This window comes from Euleptes europaea, chromosome 6 (assembly GCF_029931775.1).
Source record: "Euleptes europaea isolate rEulEur1 chromosome 6, rEulEur1.hap1, whole genome shotgun sequence".
In the NCBI taxonomy this organism is placed as follows: Eukaryota; Metazoa; Chordata; class Lepidosauria; order Squamata; family Sphaerodactylidae; genus Euleptes; species Euleptes europaea.
In genome coordinates, this window is record NC_079317.1 from 53,997,555 (window position 1) to 54,018,008 (window position 20,454).

The 20,454-nt window shown below is 42.6% G+C and overlaps 1 protein-coding gene across 1 annotated transcript in view; it reads left to right on the forward strand.

Moving 5' to 3' along the window:
* NUMB (NUMB endocytic adaptor protein) overlaps window positions 1–20,454 on the forward strand; it is a 74,299-nt gene that overhangs the window by 32,336 nt on the left and 21,509 nt on the right. Inside the window, exon 3 of the mRNA XM_056851378.1 lies at window positions 11,975–12,049. Within this exon, the coding sequence (XP_056707356.1) occupies window positions 11,975–12,049 (75 nt within the window). The remainder of the gene's footprint in view (window positions 1–11,974; window positions 12,050–20,454) is intronic.

The following is a 20,454-nucleotide window of genomic DNA, read 5'->3' on the forward strand; positions in this document are numbered from 1 at the left end:
CAGTTAGAGAGCAGAAATCTTATCTGCTTCTATGCAAAGCAGGCCGGCTCCCTGTTGTGCAATGAGAGCATGGAGCATAAAAAGATATATGGCCCGCTTTAGCTCTTCCCACCTTAGAGTATACAAGCAAAAATTTTCTGTCTTAATGTGTCAGGCTTGGTGAGGGGGATTTGCCTCTATTGTACAAGCAAAGCAGTGGCTACATACAATCAAGCTAACATCTGATGGCTAGGTGAGCTTAGGCAAGGAGTGTGAAACATGGCATGAGGAAATAGAAACTGAAATCAGGGTCGTAGCCATAAGATTACTGCAGTTCTGCCAGAAAAAAGCCCATATCTGGACTAGTTAATTGAGGCCTAGTACTCAGATTAAATGTAATTTACATTAATAATCCTTCCAAAGTTTACAGTATTCAGATTGTGTTTTGATTAATTGATTAAACATGCCTCCCTACTAAAGTAAAGTCTTTAAAACAATTCTGAGATTCTTGAGTTGCAAGATTCAGTACTACATTGCTCATTCACTACTTTTGCAGTGGTTGTGTAGATATGTGGAATAATGTACCTACAGACCTCGTGGTCAATGAAACTTAATTTGTAGACTTAGTTGGAATACTTCTGTTATTCACTTACTTGATATTTCTTCGTGTGTTGATGTTTCAGAAAATGGGAATTCTGTTAAAAAAGTGGCTTTAGAATGTGCCTGTCCCCCATGGTTGTCATGTACACATGTCTCATCTCCTTTTTGTGGAGATTGACTCTTTCCTACTCATGGACATTATATTAAAAGATCTTCTAAAGTGGCCTGAAATGCAATACAATTTTAAATGCTCCCAACTGTGTGTATGGTGCACAACTTCAACTCGTTTGACCTCTGGTTTTGGATTTCATTGCTGTTGAAGTGATAAGGATGTAAGAAGAGCCTCCATGGATCAGATCAGTGGTCCACCTAGTCCAGCATCCTGTCTCACACAGTGGCCAACCAGTTATTCTGGAATACCAATAGGGTATAGAGGCCAAGGCATTCCCCTTATGTTGCCTCCTGGCATTGGAATTCCGAGGTCAGTGTCTGTGAATGTGGAGGTTCCCTTTAGTCACCTTGGCTAGTAGCGAGTGATAGACCTTATTCTCCATGAATCTGTTATGACACTGTTCAGGACTAAGGAGAAAAATGTTGCACTTCTGCCTGATATGACAGATGTCTTTCTTGCTTTCTTGCTTTCTTTCTCCTCCTCCTCATTATTGTTGTTGTTGTGTCTTATGGTTGAGACATAAATGCCAGCCTCACTGAAGCATTAAACAAGGGGTAATGAATTAAGTACTTGAAAGTGATTTTGTACCTTTAATATAATAAAGACCTCCAAATATGTTTGTGTGTTAAGCACTATCAGGTCACTTCTGACTTATGGCGACCCTGTGAGTTACAGATAACTCGAATGTCCTATTGGTAATATCCTTGCTCAGGTCATGCAAACTGATGGCTGTGGCTTCCTTGATCATCAATCCATCTCCTGTTGGGTCTTTCCCTTTTACTGCTGCCTTCAATTTTCTAGCTTTATTTCTTTTCCACTGCGTCTTGTTTTCTTATAATGTAACCAAAGTACAATAGCCTCAGTTTAGTCATTTTGGCTTCTAGGGATAGTTCAAGCTTGATTTGATCTAGAATCCATTTATTTGCCTTGTTGGCTGTCCATGGTATCCATAAAACTCTCCTCCAATACCACATTTCAAATTAATCAACTTTCTTCCTCTTGGCTTTCTTCATTGTCCAACGTTGACACTCATAAATAGTAATGGGGAATACTATGGCATTAATTGCCTTGATCTTGGTCACCAGTGACACATCCTTACACTTAAGAATCTTTTCTAGCTCCTTCATGGCTGCCCTTCCAGTCTTAATCTCCTGATTTCTTGGGTGCAATTTCCCTTTTAGTTGATGATTGAGCCAAGAAATAGGAAATCTTCAACCATTTCAATCTCTTCATATTCAACTTTAAAGTTGTGTAATTCCTCAGTAGCCATTATCTCTGTTTTCTTGATGTCCAGCTGTAATCCCTGCTTTAGCATTTTCTGCTTCAGCCTCTATCAGCAGTAATTTCAAGTCTTCATTATTTTCTGTTAGTAATATGGTGTCACCTGCATATCTCAAATTGTTAATGTTCCGCCAATTTTCACTCCACCTTCATCTAAATCTAATTCAGCTTTCCTTATATGTTCTGCATAGAGATTAAAGAGATAGGGAGATAAAATACATATTTGTCTGAGAGTTTTGCCAATTGAAACCATTCTGGATTAGATTACCTGTGCTATATCTCGTCTCACCATAAAAGCAACTCTGTTTCTTCTGTGTCATTTCCAGAGTAAAACACTTTGCAATTTTCTGGCTGAAAATGTTTTAGTCCAGTCCATTTTAGTTCACTCATTCCCAGTATTGCAATGTTTAAACGGTCAATTTCTTCTTTCATTTCAGAAACAAGTTTAAAAGTGTGTGTGCGCACAAATGTATGGGAGTGAAAGATGTCTTTTTAACTAGCCGAAATTGGTGTTTTTAACTGTGGAAGTTCTACTCAAATGTGAAACAGAAACAAGTGCAAATCAATAAGAGTTCAAGAAACATTTTAAGAAGCAAAATGTTCAAAAATAGAAAAACTAACCAGCAAAGCTTCCTTAAATATAAAAGTAGGAAAGCCAGCCAGAGACAGTGGGGACATCAGATAACATTGTTATTTAAGAAAGATGAGGAAATGAAAGAAATGAACTCAGTTTGGTTCATTCTTTTCCTTCCTTTTACAGGAAATGATGTAGGATATTCATTTGCTAATTAGAAGCTAGCTACTTAAGGGAGTCTTCACTATGAGTGGGTAGTGGACAAGTCTTACTGCCAAACTACCACATTTTACCATATGCCCTGTTTTTGCCTGACAGCTCTCTAACCTTCTAGCGTTAAGCAAGTATCGAGGCACAGCTTGAGTCCAGTAGTGCTTTAAAGATGAAGATTTCCAGGGTATAAGCATTTGAGAGTCAAAGCTCCTTTTGTCAGAGCTTTGATTCAAAAACTCCCTTTGTCAGAACTTTGACTCCGAGCTTATCCTGGGAATCTTGTTCATCTTTAAGGTGCTACTGGCCTCCAATCTTGGTCTTCTACTGCAGACCAACATGGCTTACCCACCTGAAACCATGAAGAGGCACAGGCCACCAGAGAAATCCAAATGAAACTTGCTGAGTAACCTCAGACCAGTTATGCACTCTCAAGTCTAACCTACCTCACAGGGTTGTTGTGAGGGAAAAAGGACAGGAGAACAATGTAAACTGCTTTGGGTTACCATTGGGGGAAATGGTGGGATATAAATGAAGTATTCAAGTAGGATAAGAATTGCATAGATCTTTGCATTTCTAATGTTTTCCATTTTCCTAGGAAAGAATTGTACTTACTGGCAACTTTTCCTAAGCTAATTCTCTCATCTCTCCCTTGGGAATGGCCTGTTCTGATAGAACTAATTATTAGACGGGTGTTTACCCCTCTGAGAGTTCAAATATGAAATGGCAGCACTGTAAAACCTAAGTGCTTTCCAGATGGGAGGAGATAATACACTAGCTTTTGGAAAAGGCTAGATACATTTATAGGGATAGATCAAATCAGTCAGATTAACTTTCTTTTGGCGATAGTATACTGGTTTAGTGCATCGATTGCTGTTGACCAAATCACATGTCGGAGGTAGTTCTGATTACTGTAGTATATTGGAAATTAAAGTCTATTACAGACACTTTTTCACATGGGAAGCAGTATATATCCAGTGTCTTTCCAGGTCCTTCTTTTAGATTTTGGATATACAAAAGACCTGCATATTATTGGTGCTAGTACATCATCAAAAATTATGTTAACAATAAAAAATGTACCTTCTCCTCCAGCTTTGTTTTATTCTAATATTCCGTATACAACTGCAAGAAGGTTTCTTGAGCATATTGGTTCCCTGCCCACGTAGATCTATATACTGACTTTTTCTAGGAATATTGTAAACCATAACTTCTGCAACCATGTTTCTGTAGCAGGAACAACATATTGTTCACAATATTGTGCTATTAAAATTGTTGCTGAAACAAGTGCTTTTTTGTGAATTGTGCAGTTTTAATTTTTTGGGTGAGAAAATTCAGTACTGCATCCCATGGTCAGAAAGGATATTCTCTTTAGTTATTTCGTCCATAGTTTTAAAAACTACATTCCCAAAGGTCTTAATGCATGGATGTTGCCACTACATATGAGAAAGAATAGATATGATGATGTGATCAGATTGGTGGTCCTGACCCATTTGTTCAGGAAAGATGCGTCACAAGTTGTCTGGGAGTTGGAACAAAGTTATACCACTTTCTAGTTGGATATATTACACACATGTAGCTGCCTAATATTGAATCAGACCCTTGGTTCATCAAAGTCAGTATTGTCTACTCACTTGCAGTGGCTCTTTAGGGTCTCAGGTGGAGGTGTTTCACATCACCTACTATCTGGTCCTTTAAATTGTAGATGACAGAGATTGAACCTGGGACCTTCTGCATGCCAAGCAGATACTATACTACCGAGCCATGGCACCCTCCCCAAATCAGTGGAGCACTTTTTAAAAATAAGCATGATTGAGATAGTAACAGGAATACGTATTTGTATCCACTGTTTGGGAAGGGGGTCAGTAGCAGTGCGTGCAGGATAGTTATATATGAAACATGAAACTGCCTTATACTGAATCAGACCGTTGGCCCATCAAGGTCAGTCTTGTCTGCTCGGATTGGCAGTTCTCAGGCAGAGGTCTTTCGCATCACCTACTGCCAGATCCCTTAACTGGAGATGCTGGGGATTGAACCTGCGACCTTCTGCATGCCAAGCAGACGCTTTACTACTGAGACATGGCCTCTCCCTGGAAGAAAAGACAACAGTGATTGGATTCAGGTGAGAATCCTAGATGAATAGCCTTATTACAAACATGGAACAAATGTAGTGTACAACTTGATTTACATTTGTCCTCATGTATGCCTGTTGTGATTCACAGTGTGGACTTGGAAGAAGCAGTGAAATATATTAATTTTACATGTTAGTTTTGGGGGAGGTATATGTGTCGGTTGGATTTTGTAAGAGGGCACAACATACGTCCTTTTCCAGAGAAAGAACAACAACAGCAACACAAAGGTGGAGCTTCCTTGCGGGCATTTAAGCGTGCTCAGATAAAAAGTTTCGTTCACTCTCAATGGCATCAGGTGGACTTCTTCCTCCACCTTAATAAGACAGAAGGTATCTTAATCCAGAGAATCAAAAGGGTCTTGTTACGAAACTGTGATATTTTGGCTGGTACTGAAAGGAAAGATCTCTTCTCCCAAAAAAAGTTGGGACAAAGATCTACTAATTCAGATTGCAGATGAGACAGGAATGTTGCAAAATTGTCAGTGACTATCACTGTCAGGAAAGTGAACGTTAGGCATAAATGGTACTAACCGAAATCTCTTTAACTTCAAAGAGCTGCTGAAGATGTAGGATCCAGGACAGATCATTTATGTACACACCCACCCACACATTTATATACATAGCTGTCAAGCAGCTATTGCACTACTACCATATCATGAATTCACCCTGAGAATACACAAGTGAGCACTGACGTATTTAGAAAGGAACACATATTAGGCTTGTTAGTTCTCAAAATTGGTGTGGGCTTTTTTTTTTTTTTTTGGCAGTTTCACCTTTACTACAGAAAATTGAGCTAAGTAGCATGAAATTGAGAGATCACATTACTGTAACTGTAGAAAACATATTACATTCCATTTATAATATTGACCTTAGTGAAGTCTAAAAGAGGTATGTGTGTGTGTTCATAGCTGATTTGATCTCTGAGAGATGATGTATTGCCTGGCACCATTTCCAACATCTTGCAACATAGTACGTAGCCATATACAGCCGCCAACACATTGTTTAGTTTGTACTAAGAAAACAACTAAACCTTCGCATAGCTCCTCCTAAGTCTTCTGTGGCAAATTAGTTTTGTCCTCTGTCTGCTGGCAGAACAGTTAATATTTAAAACTGCCTATTGTGTTCAAACAGGAAATAATGGGGTTGGATTCCACAACTCAGTTCTGTTAATGGTGTCTCTTTCAAGGAGCCTTCTAATGGTGGAACTCTCTGCTTTGAGTAGAATGCAATCATAGGAGCCAACTCATTTTTGGAGTTGTGACGTCTTTCACAGTGCAAGCCAGTGTGGTGTAGTGGTTAAAATGATAGACTAGGAACTGGGAGACCCAAGTTTGAATCCTTGCTCTGCTGTGGAAACTTGGTGGGTGATCTTTCAATCATACTGTCAGCCTAATCTACCTCACAGGGCTGTGAGGACCAAAAATGGAAGAGAGGAGAACTATCTGCTTTGGGCCCCCGTTGGGGAGAAATACAGGGTATAAATGATCTAACATTAAAAAAACAACAATGTGCAATCTTATGTAGAGTAACTCCAGTTGAAGTCCATTGACTTCAGGGACTTAGACTGAAGTAACTTCATAGGATTGCGCCACTAAACATGTACTGTAGAGGAGAAGTTATGCTTTTCAGCCCCAGTAACCCACCTGGAAACCCTAACCTGCATTGGGCTCTAGCTTAAATTTTTAAACTCCTCCTTAAAACTCCTACTCAGAGCTCCCACTCAACTAGCTTCTGAACAACCAGTTCAATATGTCTTGCGTCAAGGTTAGTGGAAAGAAATACTCACCTTTTCAGTAGAAATGTGCATTGACTCTATGCAGTAGAGAGCAACTGAACCAATGGCTGAACATTAAATACTGTTTAACTTTACTCAGTACAGTAATATCAACTACAAACCCTCAGAAAAAGTGTGACAGGTGTAAAAATGTACGAGTTAAGTGAAAGCAAATTTTCCTGTATATGGATAGGATGAGGGAGCCTATAATCAAATATAGTCCTAATTAAAACTGCCTTGTGTGTGCATGTCATTTGATAAAGCATTGCTCCCATAAAGGAGTTGTGGAGGGCAAATGTGCTATCACAGTCATCTTCCCCTCCATTCTAGAATGGTAATAGTCTGATAAATGCAGAGTACGCTTACCAATTCTTCTTTGCATCCTTTATTCTAAGATAAATATACATTGTTAATAAGTTTTTAAAAGAGGTATTCAGTGCTGAGCTGTTATTTACCTTAAACTGGGAACATTCCAGCTTTCTGTAATTTTTCCTGTGAGAAGGGAAAATGGGAGGAGCCTAAAGAAGCCAGGATGGCTCCATAAACAGCTTTCTAAAGATTTGAGAAATACAAAAGATTCATTTAGGAAATGAAAGAAGGGCCTTATAAATGAATATAAACCAATAGCCAGTGCTTGTAGTGTTAGAAAAGCTAAAGATCAGTATGAGCTTAGGCTAGCAAGAGATGCTAAACACAACAAAAAAGGGTTATTTTGTTATGATCAGAGTAAGAAAAAGAACGAGGATATGGTAGGCCCACTGCGGAACAGAGAAGTAACAGATGATGAAGAGAGGGCAGAACTCCTCAATTCCTACTTTTCCTCAGTCTTCTTTAAGTACTTGAAGGGCTGCCATAGAGAGGATGGTGTGGAGTTGTTTTCTGTTGCCCCAGAAGGTTGAAATAGAACGAATGGGTTGAAATTAAATCAAGAGTTTTTGGCTAAACATTAGGATGAACTTTCTGACAGTGTGGTTCCTCAGTGGAATAGGCTTCCTTGGGAAAGTGATGGGCTCTCCTTCTTTGGAGGATTTTAAGCAGAGGTTAGATGGCGTCTGTCAGCAATGCTGATTCTGTGAACTTAAGCATGAGAGAGAGGGCAGGAAGGGTTACGTCAGTGTTTGGTTCTCATGGCCCTTTCTTACATGCCCAGGGTGATGCTGATCACCACTATGGGGTTGGGAAGCAATTTTCCTCCAGGTCAGATTGGCCAGGGATCCTGGAGGATTTTCCCCCCTTGGCCATCTTCTTGGCATGGAGTAGGGGTAACTGGGGGTGTGGGGGGAAGTAGTTGTGAATTTTCTGCATTGTGCAGGGGGTTCAACAAAATGACCCAGGTGGTCCGTTCCAACTCTATGATTGTTACCATGGCTCCATTCCCTTTCTGTCAGCCTTAACAGATAATTTCTTTTCTATGAAGCCATTAATATAAGTAAGAAGTGTCCCTTATCTGCATAATTCATTTTGGTGCCAAATCCCAATTTTGTCCCTCAGACTGCCTAAAATTACCACCTACTCATTTGATACATTTTACTCATTTTCATAGACACTCTGTTGTAGAGAATGAAAAAGCTTTATTTGTTTTGCAGATACCTTTAGCAAGCCCTGTAAATCTAGTTGTATAGATTACTGCAGTTTCAGCAAAAACATGGAGCAGAATTCTGTAGATGATTAACACTATACTAAATACTATAAATTTCAGTGCTACTCACCCAGAGTTGACACTTCGTATAAAGTAAAAGTGTAACTCCATGTAGCTAACACTAGTCATCAAGATTCTGACTTAAATGTTTGAAACTCAAGTGCTGTGCTTTGGAGCTGGAGGAGAAAGGAAGGCAGACAATGAGACCATTTTGGCTAAGTTTTGCTGGTTAAATCTGTGCACTGTAAGCTGAAGCAATGCTATTTTATATCCTGGTTTTCCCTGGTTTTGTGTTAGCAGCTATGGCAACACACCCAGAACACATAGGAAATGGCAGAAAAAAATAGTGTTGGGTTTGACTTGTGTTTGTTGACTTCTTCTGCCCTCTGTTTTTACAGCAGTAATGTGTGCTGGGCAGTCTAGAGACGCCGTAGATAAAGATGGCTAGTTGTTTCTTGTTCATGCTAAAAGGCTACTGCAGGGATAAACAGTAAGTGCTGAAGAAACCACTTAAAGGACCTGTTGGCATGTGACAAACTATTAAGCTACCCTGAGAGTGTTTACATGCTAATAATTCATATCATAATAGGCATTAGCTTCATGCACATGTTTTTGAAGCACATGTTGGAAAACATTATCTTCTAGAGTAGAAAAGAGCAAGAGTCCAGTAGCACCTTAAAGACTAACAAAATTTCTGGAAGGGTATGTGGCTCACAAAAGCTCATACCCTGCCAGAAATTTTGTTAATCATTAAGGTGCTTCTGGCTCTTTTATACTGCTATTGACAGATGAACACAATTACCCACCGTGATCAGTCTCCTGGGAGGCAGTCTACAAATCTTGGGGACATTCAGGATTTTAAGCAGCCCCCTCTCCCAAACTGGCTTATTATGTCTCTGTGCTACTCATTCATACATATTAGCAAAGGAAACTGGACTAGGAGGCAAAAAGTGGATAATTGGGGGAGGGGGAATATGAGGCCCTGCACGGAGTTTAAACTAACAACCAATTTATTTTACTATATCAGGTGCCTTTCTCATACAGGCTCAAAAACAGTAATTAAATTGGACTGCACAGTTGGAGACCAGATATAGTATAATAATTCAATATAATTGATTACACCATAAGGGAACAGCTAAAGGCAATATAATACATCCACTGAACACTGCAGTATGGGGTGGGAACTGCCTAAAATTTTCAGATACTGAAAACTACAGCCCTGTTCCCTTTATAGAAGTGCCTACTTGAACAGCTCCACCTACATATTCTGTGACACAATAGCGTGGGTGCCTTCTTGACCTCATCAGCCAGGCCATTCCACCAGGTCAAAGCCATAGAAGAAAATGCTGGTTTTTTAACTTTTTGCAGGGTAGCCCCTTCAAAAGGCTTTGCTTAAATGAGTGAAGTCTCAGTGAAGCATCTGTAGGTAAAAACCAGAGGGGGAAGGACTCAGTTTCTACTTGTTCAAGCTTAGGCCAGGCACTGGCTTAGAACAGCTATAGCAGCATCAGAAAGCCTAGACCATATTGATGACACTCAATTCCAGAGCTACAAATAATCTCTCACAGGAACTTTACATTAAGACTGAACAGCACAGGAGATAAAACTGAGCTTTGTGGAGCCCCACAAGGCAGGTCCCACAATAACAACTTATCTCTGACATCAGCCCTCTGAGTTTGATCTGGAAGGAACTATACATGGTGCTGGATTCCACCTTGAGGGCAAGAAGGGATGGGATGTTGGAGAGCAACCTTGTCAATAAATAAATACCACCTTGGTGGCCCTTGTAAGAGTGGAATGGGGGGATACAAATTTTGTAAATAAAAAACAGCTTCCAGGAGCTTCACACTCCAAGTTCCCACCACAGCCTCAACAGAGCTGACATTTGGGGTCCTAATCTGGAGTCTGGTAGAATAAATAATTCTCCAAATGTAGACCATTTTACCTGGCCCCCTGCTTCTGCTGAAGGCCAGTGCCATGTTCGCCTATGCCTGAGGACATAGGAGTTGGACCTCCAACCCCCAAACCTGATCACCCCCAAAGGCTCAAAAGATTAAGTCCATGGTGTGTCGTTCATGAGTTGGGCCTGTCACAACCTGGGAGAGATCTGTGGTGGCTATGGAGGCCCCAAAATCCTGAGCTAGCCCAGGCTTGGCGCCCTTGGCCATGAATGTTGAAGTCCCTTAGCAAAATGAGTCATAGAGTCTCCGTCACCAAAGCCTCATCTTAATGAGGGCATCTACTGGATAACTAGGTGACTGGTAAACCAGCAGAATACATGAATTTGGTGAGTGGGAAAGTGGGCTGGATCCAACCCTTAATTTATCCCTAGTTCCCAATTCAAGGAATATACAATCAATGCTTTGGGCACCTGTGAAAACAAAGATTTGTGGAAACTGACAACCACTCCCCAGTTTGGGGCAAATGGTAGACCACATAACCAGAAGAGGGTAGGTGAGACAGAGGCTTCTTCCAGACAGTAGTGTTGATCAGTGTTTTCCTCACCTCTGGGGCACCACAGATCACAGCATGTTCTGGATAGTTGTTCTGCGCTGCTGGCTTTTATGTAGACCTAAATTGATGTTGATTTGGAAGTTTATTGTGGAGCTTCTTCAAGGAACCCTTACACTATGCACTGTTTTTCTGAACAGAGTTTGCAGATGTTCTGATTGGCCATTCCTGATTCCTTTAGTGTTGATTTATTGCTCACATGCAATTTTTAAAAAATGTACCACAAAATTGTGAGGTGGGTGGAGCCATGATAAACAGGAGAAGCATTACAGGCCGGCATTACTTCAATCTGTGTTCCAATAAGATGGTTCTGAGAGCTCTTCTTACCTCCTTGGTGAATAGTTTGCTAAAATCCCAATGTGAGACTTCACAGAAGATGGAAAAATGAAAACTGGGTTGCATTTAACTTTAACTGATGTTCGAGTGTCTTCTGTGCAGGCATGCATTCTGTCTCACCTCCGCTGCAAGCTTTCATGTCAGCATAATTTCAGGTGGAACTGAGGGATAGGGCACTGTTTCCTTGGACCACATGACCGTTTCGGTGGGAAACGGTCGCAACAGTTCCGTGGGAGGGACGCCCCCAGTGGAAACTTAAGCTGGAAAAATAATCTCTCCATGGCAGGCCTGGTCATGCACAGTTCCCCAATGTGTGCCTGCACAGAAGACACTTAATGAACATCAGTTACAGTTAAGTGCAACCCTGTTCCCCCCCCTTCCTGCTGCAGATGCTTCTAATGTCATTCCTTGGTCCCCTATGCACCCAGGAGTAGCATTTTATGCAGATCGGTGGGCCACTGTTGGGAGAGGGGAGGAGGAAAGTTCCATTCTGCTACAGGAAAAGCTTCGTCTGGATCCAACCCATAAATTTGTTCCATGTGTTTTTAATGCATTCATGGCTAGTTTTTATATTGATAACTGTTTTGTGTATGTGGACACCTTTGGTAATTCTTTAAAGAGTTCCTACTGCCTCTTATTGCTGTTCTCTTCACATACAGGATAAATAAGAAGTAGTTAATCAATTTAACGAGAGCTCTGTGTGTTCAGAGGAGCTGGTCTAGTTAAATGCTTTTGCTTTTAATCTGCCCCCACTTTTCTGTTCCCATTAGTATCTGGGACATGTGGAAGTGGATGAATCGAGAGGAATGCATATATGTGAAGATGCTGTGAAGAGGCTGAAAGCTGTATGTATACTTATTTTAAATATTCATTAAATATTCATTTAAATATTCATGTTAATATTTTTCCAGTTTTAATCAGTGCACTTGTGGCTTTGTAAGGAAATTTTATATAACATGAGCTTTTAGTACACTTTGATGTAGTATATTTCTAGAATCCAAAGAAGAATAGATATATGTTTGGCTTCTATTCAGATTCCTAACTTAAGTAAATGACCGGCTGTCATATTTCCCAAAGAAAATAAAAATCATTCTGAAGTTAACGTTCACCTGCACCAGCATGTTCTGTCATGGTGGGTAGAAGTAGCTGAACCAGAAACTTTTTTCTGCAACGTTCAGGATAAGCCCATTCTTGGTGCCTTTTCTGCTAAACGCAGGAAAGATATTTTTGAAATCTTACTCTGAAGTTCAGAGAGAGCTCATACATACACTCCTGTTACCTTCAATACTACCATTTTAAAATGTAACTAGTTCTCTTCAAGTATTGGCGAATGAAATTAGGCAAAAAGTTTATTGATATTGACATATAGGTCTGGTCCTTCTGTGGGTTTTTTGTATTGACACACAGAGCTGCTCTTTTTACAACAACAACAAAAAAGACCTCTGCCTGGGACCCTGGAGAGCCTCTGCCAGTCTGAATAGACAATACTGACTTTGATGGACCAAGGGTCTGATTCAGTATAAGGCAGCTTCATGTGTACAAAAGCATGAGCATTCTTATTTAGGGATCCAAACGTTTCATGAATGTTCTTCACCTTCTGTGTTTTGCTCCTTTATCAGTATGGCTTTTTTCTTGGCTAGCCTAATAGCAATACTTGAGGTCCATTTCTACAAGCTGAACTTTCATTTTTACAGGATAATCATGTCTCTTCGCATGCAGTAGAATAGATTTTGCTCAGAAGTTTTTTAAAAACAGTGTTGAAGTCATTCAAGGACAGAATTCTAGATATATCTATTTAGGTGTGGGACTTCTTGTAACAACCTGATGTTGTCAAAACAGAATGACTTGTATATGGTAAACTGTTTAAATGGCAGAATTCCCTCTCTGTACTGCTGTAAAAATTTGCCTTTATTGTGCCTTTTTCTGGCTGCTGTTGAGGGTTTTCATATTTGGTTAATTGCACCAAAAATGTAATCCACCCCTTGTACAAGATATAAAACAATTGTTTTGTTTTTCATTTTTAAAAATATATTTTATTATTTTTATACACACACACACAAGTAAAGAAATAAGAATACAGAAAGGAAAATTAGACTAGTAAGGTCCAATCTTAAAATTTTAAAATAATAACAATTATTAAATAATCTAATAGTTTAACAAACAGTAAACAAGTATTTCTATGCAATACACAATAAAACAACATTATATAATGGTGAAAGTACTAATATTTCTCCATAGTCCTAATATCCATCTTATAATAAATCAAAAGTTTTTATGTATTGTACTTATAAAACATCATTTTCAAATTAAACATTATTATAAAGCCAAATTATTATTAAATCTAAATATTGGATCAAATACAACATATTTCATTTTAATGGATGTTCAGTCTTTTCCTTTCAGATAGAGCATACTTATTTCAAGTATGCTATAGGAAGAGTGGGTGGGATCAGTTGGTTTTTATTACATTTTTATTGCCACCTGCTGCCTGAATGTGGTAGTTCCAGCAGCATTACTCTTATCTGTACTTTTAACAGAATAAATTAGCATTTTAGAATAGCCGCAAAGCATTTATCAGCTGGGATTGGGGGAAGAAGGCAAAGCAGATCTGCAGGAAGCAGTATTCACTGAACTGTGGTGTTCCTATTTATGCTACCTGATTAAACCCTGGCTGATATGGAATATGCACTAGACACCCCATATTATTTGGATGAGGATCGTGCCAGTGTTTCAAGGGCAAATAACAATGTTGAGTTAATTTGGAGACAGCATGATGGAATGTCTTGTAAGTGATACCTAATATGAATAAGGAAGCTTGAAGCTGTAGGAAAGAGGTTACATATGGAACAGAGGATTCTCAGTTTCCAACTTGATTAGATAATAAGGTATAGCTGTAGCACAGTAGCTACACAGCTTTTGAGTGGTAAGACCAAATACCTTGCCTAAGAATTAAATCTGTTGGGCGCTAAAATCAAGCTATCAAATTCTTCTGTAACGTGTTGTCACTTGTCTGAGTTAGTATGTGCTTAGTGAAATTTGCTTATGTGGTTGGAATACTGAAAATCCTACCTGGTCAATGAGGTACATCACGGTATGGCTGTAAATGTCTTAAGTACATACAGTCAACTGTATTTAAAATTAGAATTTCCTAAAGTCTGAAGCTCTTGTTTTAGTGCACATACTTAAGAGCCTCTAAAATATAGTTTTCCTTTTGAAAACAGCCTTATACTTACCCATAATAACCGTATACTTGCCCATTAGTAAGCTATGTTGGAAGCTGCATATCTCTTGCATTGTCTCCATCCTTTTAAATTTGGTTAGAAATTGTCTTCACTGTTAGTGTCTTAACGTGTCATATTTTTTGTTTACAAATATGATACATTTGTTAATGTGTGTTCTTGTTTTAGCAGGTAAAAGAAACATAAATTGTGTTTTAAACTATCTTAGTGTTATTTCTGAATATTAACTTCCATAGCTTCCCTAAAATCCATTTTGCATGCTTCCTTTATCGTTCTTTTTCTGGGGCATCTAATTTTTTCCTTGTAATCCATGCTTCTAAAAATAAAACTAATGATGTCTCCTAAACTAGGTAGCTTCTTAGAAACCTCCTAGCTTTGCCATATCTTCTGAAGACTGATTCTCTTGATGTTTGTTGCTTAACTTGGCAGTGGTGGCAACCCGTTTTAATAAAAAAAACATGCAGCCTTGAGATTCATTTGCTCTTTGGCAAATAAAAATAGGGTTCTATAATGAAATTGTGGACATAGAACAAAATTCAACAACCCAAATTCCTTTATAGATACACAGATACTATAAATATGACATAGAACAAAATTTGAATCTGGTAATACCGTGAAGACTAACAGTTTTCTAAGGTATAAGTTTTCATGAGTCAAGGTTCACTTTGTGAGCTACTTGGAAAGCCTATACCCTGGAAAATGTTGTTGGCCTTGAAGATGCTCTGGGACTCAAATTTTTCTCGCTCTAGGTAAGAAGGGCATCTTCAGTCTGGGTTATTTTCCTTCATTTGCTAGGGAAGGCAGGATTCAACAAAAATGTAGGCCTTCCGGTTCCCCGGGGGAAATGACCCCCTCCCTTCGGAAAGCCTCAGTTTTGTTTCCTGCCTTTGTCAGGGAAGCAGGTTTGTGGCGGTGCTCCGCCATTTTTTCGATTATATTTCTTCCAAGACTCAGAGTAGATAGTTACATTTACCATTTTTCCCCACCCGGTTGCCTTTCCCAGTTACCCCTTTACCTCCTGTGTCGTTGGTGTTTCGTCGTCTGTTCCCTTGTCGGTCCCTTGTTTTGTCTGTGTTGGGGCCCGGAGGGTTGGGGTTTCCTTTCCCGCCTAAAAAAGATGGCGGAATCCAACCAGGACGATTTTATCTCACCCGTGGATTTAGACCCGGGTCTCCTGGTGGCGGCTGCGCCAAGCCGCGGGGATCCCTCTAACCCCTCCAAAGGGGACAATTCCAAAAGAAAGAGAAAACTGAACCCTAAAGAAGGGGTAAAAAGAAAGATTCGTCCCTCCGGGATGAAGAAGGATGGCGCAGGCGCGGCTGCTAGCCGGGCGCCGTCTACACCCGCTGCCACGTCCGTGGCGGAGCGGGTGAAGCTTGGAGCTTCCGAACGGACGCTGGGCGCGGCTCCTAGCCGGACGCCAAAGGAGTCGGAGGCTGTCCCGTCTGCGGACCGGGCAGCAGGCGCGGCTGCTAGCCGGACGCCAGGAGATTTGGAGGCCGCAGAACGCTCCGCGGGTACTTTGGAGGCGCCTGGACCTCTCACGGCTGCTGAGGCTTCTAGCCACGTTCCAGCACATGGTACCGTACCATCGCGCGCGGGGGCTTCGGATAGCGGGGGGCTGGCCGCTTTAAGAGCGGAGCTTACTGAGCTCATTAGGAGCGTTTTCGTGGATGGCCTGCAGGCGGCTCAAGCGTCCCCTACTCCCTCCATTAGAGGCTCAGAGGATTATCAGGATCCTTTAGAGGGCCCCAGTACACTCCATAGACCCAAGAGGCCTGGAAGTGAAAAGCCTACTGTTGGCCAGTCCTCTGGTCATTCCAGACGGCCAGTTATTATGCAGCCCCAATCCTCCCCAGGTTCCTCTGAAGACGAAGGGGAGGAGGAAGAGGAGGTCTCCTCCTCGGAGGAGGACCCTCCAAAACCAGAGGATAAACAGCTTAGACTGTTTCCTCAGGAGGATTTCCCTTCCCTCCTGGCTAAGACCCTAGAGGCTTTGGACTTGTCTGAGCCACAGGACCCCCAAGCCTCTGTCAATCTTAAGGGTTCAAAGGAATTTTTCCACAGACATACTAACCCTTCTCGAGCCATCCCAGTCCCAGACTATTTCACTTCTCTGATTACAGCAGAGTGGGACAAACCATTGGCAGGTAGGCAGGTACCGGCTACAGCCAAAAAATTCTATGACCTAGCTCCTGCTTCGGCTCAGTTGCTTCAGCCCCCAGTGGTGGAAGCTCCTGTCTGTGCATTACATTCCAATGATGTGGTAGCCAGGGATGGCATGGGGTCTATTAGAGATCCTCTGGACAGGAAAGCAGAAGTCTCCCTCAAACGGGCCCATGAAGCTTCTGCCTTAGCTATTAGCGCCTCAGTTACATCGGCTTTGGTTTCCAGGGCAGCTATAGTCTGGGCACGCAAGTTGCGCCAACTTATTCCTGAAAGAAATAAGAAAGCCCAGGAGGGGGTGTCGAGGATTTTAAAGGCAGTCACATTTTTGGCCGACTCTTCCTTGGATACCCTTTCCTTTTCAGCCAGAGCCATTGCCACTCAACTAGTCTCGAGGAGAGCTCTGTGGATTAGACCTTGGCAAGTGGACCACCATTCTAAGGCAGATCTAATGGGGTTTCCATACCAGGGAAGGAAACTCTTTGGAGATCAGCTGGACCCTATCTTAGTTGAGACTAGGGACAAGAAAAAGGCACTTCCAAAGAGCTACAAGCGGGACCAAAAAACCTACTCCCGTTCCTTTCGCTCTTCCCACACGCTCCAAAGATTTCGTGGTGACCAGCGAAGAGGCTCCTGGAACTCATTTAAGGGTTCCTTTCGAAGAGGAGGCCGCTATGCAAGACCCCCACGTTCCACCCAGCCCTCAGACAGAGCTGGCTACGGATCTCAGCAGTCTAAACAATGACTCCTCCGTCGGCCCAGTGGGGGGCCGTCTCACCCGCTTTGCGGAAGCATGGCAGTTGTCCCACACGGATCACTGGGTGTCCTCCATCATCAATCACGGATACTTGATAGAGTTTCGAAAAACCCCACCTTCGAGATTCATCTCCAAAACTCAGCCTCTAGGCAAAGAAAAGTTGCTCCGCACTCAAGAGGCTATAAGTCATCTGTTAGACATACAAGCCATAGAGCCCGTCGAGTTCTCAGAGCGATGCTTGGGAGTGTATTCCGTGTTTTTCACGGTTCCAAAGAAAAACGGGGACTGGAGAGCCATCCTGAACCTCAAGTGGGTGAACAAGTTCGTCATCTACAAAAGGTTCAGGATGGAAACCCTGAAGTCCATCTCAGAGTCCTTAACACCTCAAGCCTACCTGACCTCGGTGGACCTCACCGAGGCATATCTCCACGTCCCCATCCACCAGAGTCACAGGAGATTCCTGCGCTTTACCTGTCAGAACGACCATTATCAGTTCCGGGCCCTGCCATTCGGCTTAACATCTGCGCCGAGGGTCTTCACCAAGATTCTGGTGACCCTCATGGTGGAGGCCCGCAAGCAAGGGGTCCAGGTACACCCGTACCTGGACGACATACTCATATGCTCTCCCTCGCAGGAGCTCAGTCGGGTTCACACCAACATTGTACTCAAGATCTTACAGGATCACGGCTTTATGATCAATTGGAGCAAAAGTCAACTGACCCCTTCACAGAGACTGACTCATCTGGGTGTAGTCATCGACACCACGACCAACTCCTTCATTCTCACGGACGAGAAAGTGAAGTCTATTTCCTCTCTGGCCAACCAAGCAGCATCCGCCCCAACGTTTCAACTTATGGCACTGGCCAAGCTACAGGGCCACATGATTTCGTGCATCCCGTCGGTACCATGGGCTCGTTTTCGGGCAAGACCATTGCAATGGTTCCTTCGCCCGTTCCAGAAGGACATTGCCAAGAAACGACACAAACTACTCAGCCTCTCGGTCTCTGCCAGATCGAGCCTATCCTGGTGGACGGTTCACAAGAACCTAGCTCGGGGTCTGCAATACATTCACGAGGCACCTGTCCAATTATTCACGGACGCCAGCCTGGAGGGATGGGGTGCGACCCTACTCGACCAACCAGCCCAAGGTCTCTGGGAACACGAACATCTCAAGAAAAGCATCAACTTCCTAGAGATTACTGCTATATGGAAGGCCCTCCAGCATTTTGCCCCTCAGTTAGAGGGGATGCACCTTCTCATCAGGACGGACAACATCTCCGCGAAGGCGCATATAAACAAGCAGGGGGGCTCCAAGTCGTCTTCTCTACACAAGCAGGCCTCCAAGATATTGGAGTGGGCGGAAGTCCATCTAGCGTCAATAGCTGCCGAACACATTCAGGGAGTCCAGAACACTCAGGCCGACTGGCTCAGCAGACAACACCTCGACGAGGCCGAGTGGTCCCTACACCCGGAGGTCTTCCATCAGATCACCATCAGATTCGGGAACCCGCGGGTGGATCTGTTTGCCACTCCAGCCAACTCCCAGCTCAGGAGGTTCTACTCCAGGTATCACCAAATAGGGGCGGAAAGAACAGATGCCCTCTTATCCCCATGGCCGACCGGCCTATTATACGCATTTCCTCCTCTTCCTCTTATTCCCAGGGTGATCAGACGAATACGGACTCTCCAAGCCACGGTACTATTAGTAACCCCAGACTGGCCAAGGCGGCCATGGTATCCGGCCTTACAACAGATGTCCATCCAACCTCCCTGGCGTCTTCCTCCCAGACAAGACCTCTTAATACAAGGACCGATTTGCCACCCGGACCCCGGGTGGTATCGGCTAACCGTATGGCACTTGAGAGGAGAGCCTTATTAGATCAGGGATACGATGCTGGCATTGTCGATACCATCTTGGCCTCCAGAAAACCAGCCACTCAACGTATATACGGGGCTACTTGGAAGGTTTTTGCCACATGGTGTCACCGTAACTCCAAAAATCCCCTGAAACCAAGGGTTGCGGATATTTTAGCCTTTCTTCAAGAGGGAAGAAAGCTTGGCCTTAAAGTTTCCACCATGAGACGTCAATTGGCCGCTATAGCCACCTTGGTACCTCGAGTAGCCAAGTACCCCTTGTCAAAACACCCTCACATCAAGGCATTTCTTAGAGGGGTTAAACTGTCATCGCCAGCAGTGGTTCATAGATTTCCCTCCTGGAATTTGCGCACTGTATTACTAGCCTTGACAAAGTCACCGTTCGAGCCTCTCAGAACGGTCGACCTCAAGTGGGTCCGCATGAAGGCTCTTTTCCTCACCGCGGTTACCTCAGCCAGGAGGGTGTCAGAGCTAGGAGCTCTCTCAGTTAGACCAGAGCTCTGCGTCTTTCATAAAAACAGAGTGGTTCTTCGGACAGATCCCTCTTTTATTCCAAAGGTCCATACGCGTTTTCACCTCGAACAAGAGATTGTTCTCCCCACCTTTTTCCCACACCCTTCTAACCAAAGGGAAAGGGATTGGCACTCGCTGGATGTTAAACGAGCACTACGCATTTACATCAGAAGAACTCAGCAGATCAGGAAGTCAGAGCGCCTTTTTATTTCCTTGACAGCACCTAACAAGGGTGGGGCTATGTCACGAGCTGCTATTAGCAGTACCATAAAGGCCTGCATTTCCCTAGCCTATAAAAATTCCGGTATAGGGATCCCGGCAAGTATTACAGCGCATTCTGTGAGGAGTGCAGCCACCTCTGCAGCCTTTAAACATAGGGTGTCGCTGGAGCAAATCTGCAATGCTGCTACTTGGTCTTCCTTGTCGACCTTTACAAGACATTATAAGATGGATACCTTCTCCAGAGATTCCTCTGCTTTTGGCCTGGGTGTGCTTCAGGCAGTGCACGAGGACTAGCTCCCACCCTATTTCTTTAGCAGCTCTGGTAAGTCCCAGACTGAAGATGCCCTTCTTACCTAGAGCGAGAAAGAGCCTTGGTTCACTTACCGTGAAGGCTTCTTCTGCTCGTAGGTAAGAAGGGCATCTTCCCCTCCCTACTTCCTGCCAGAAGCACACACGCAAAAAAAAAAAAAAAAAAAAA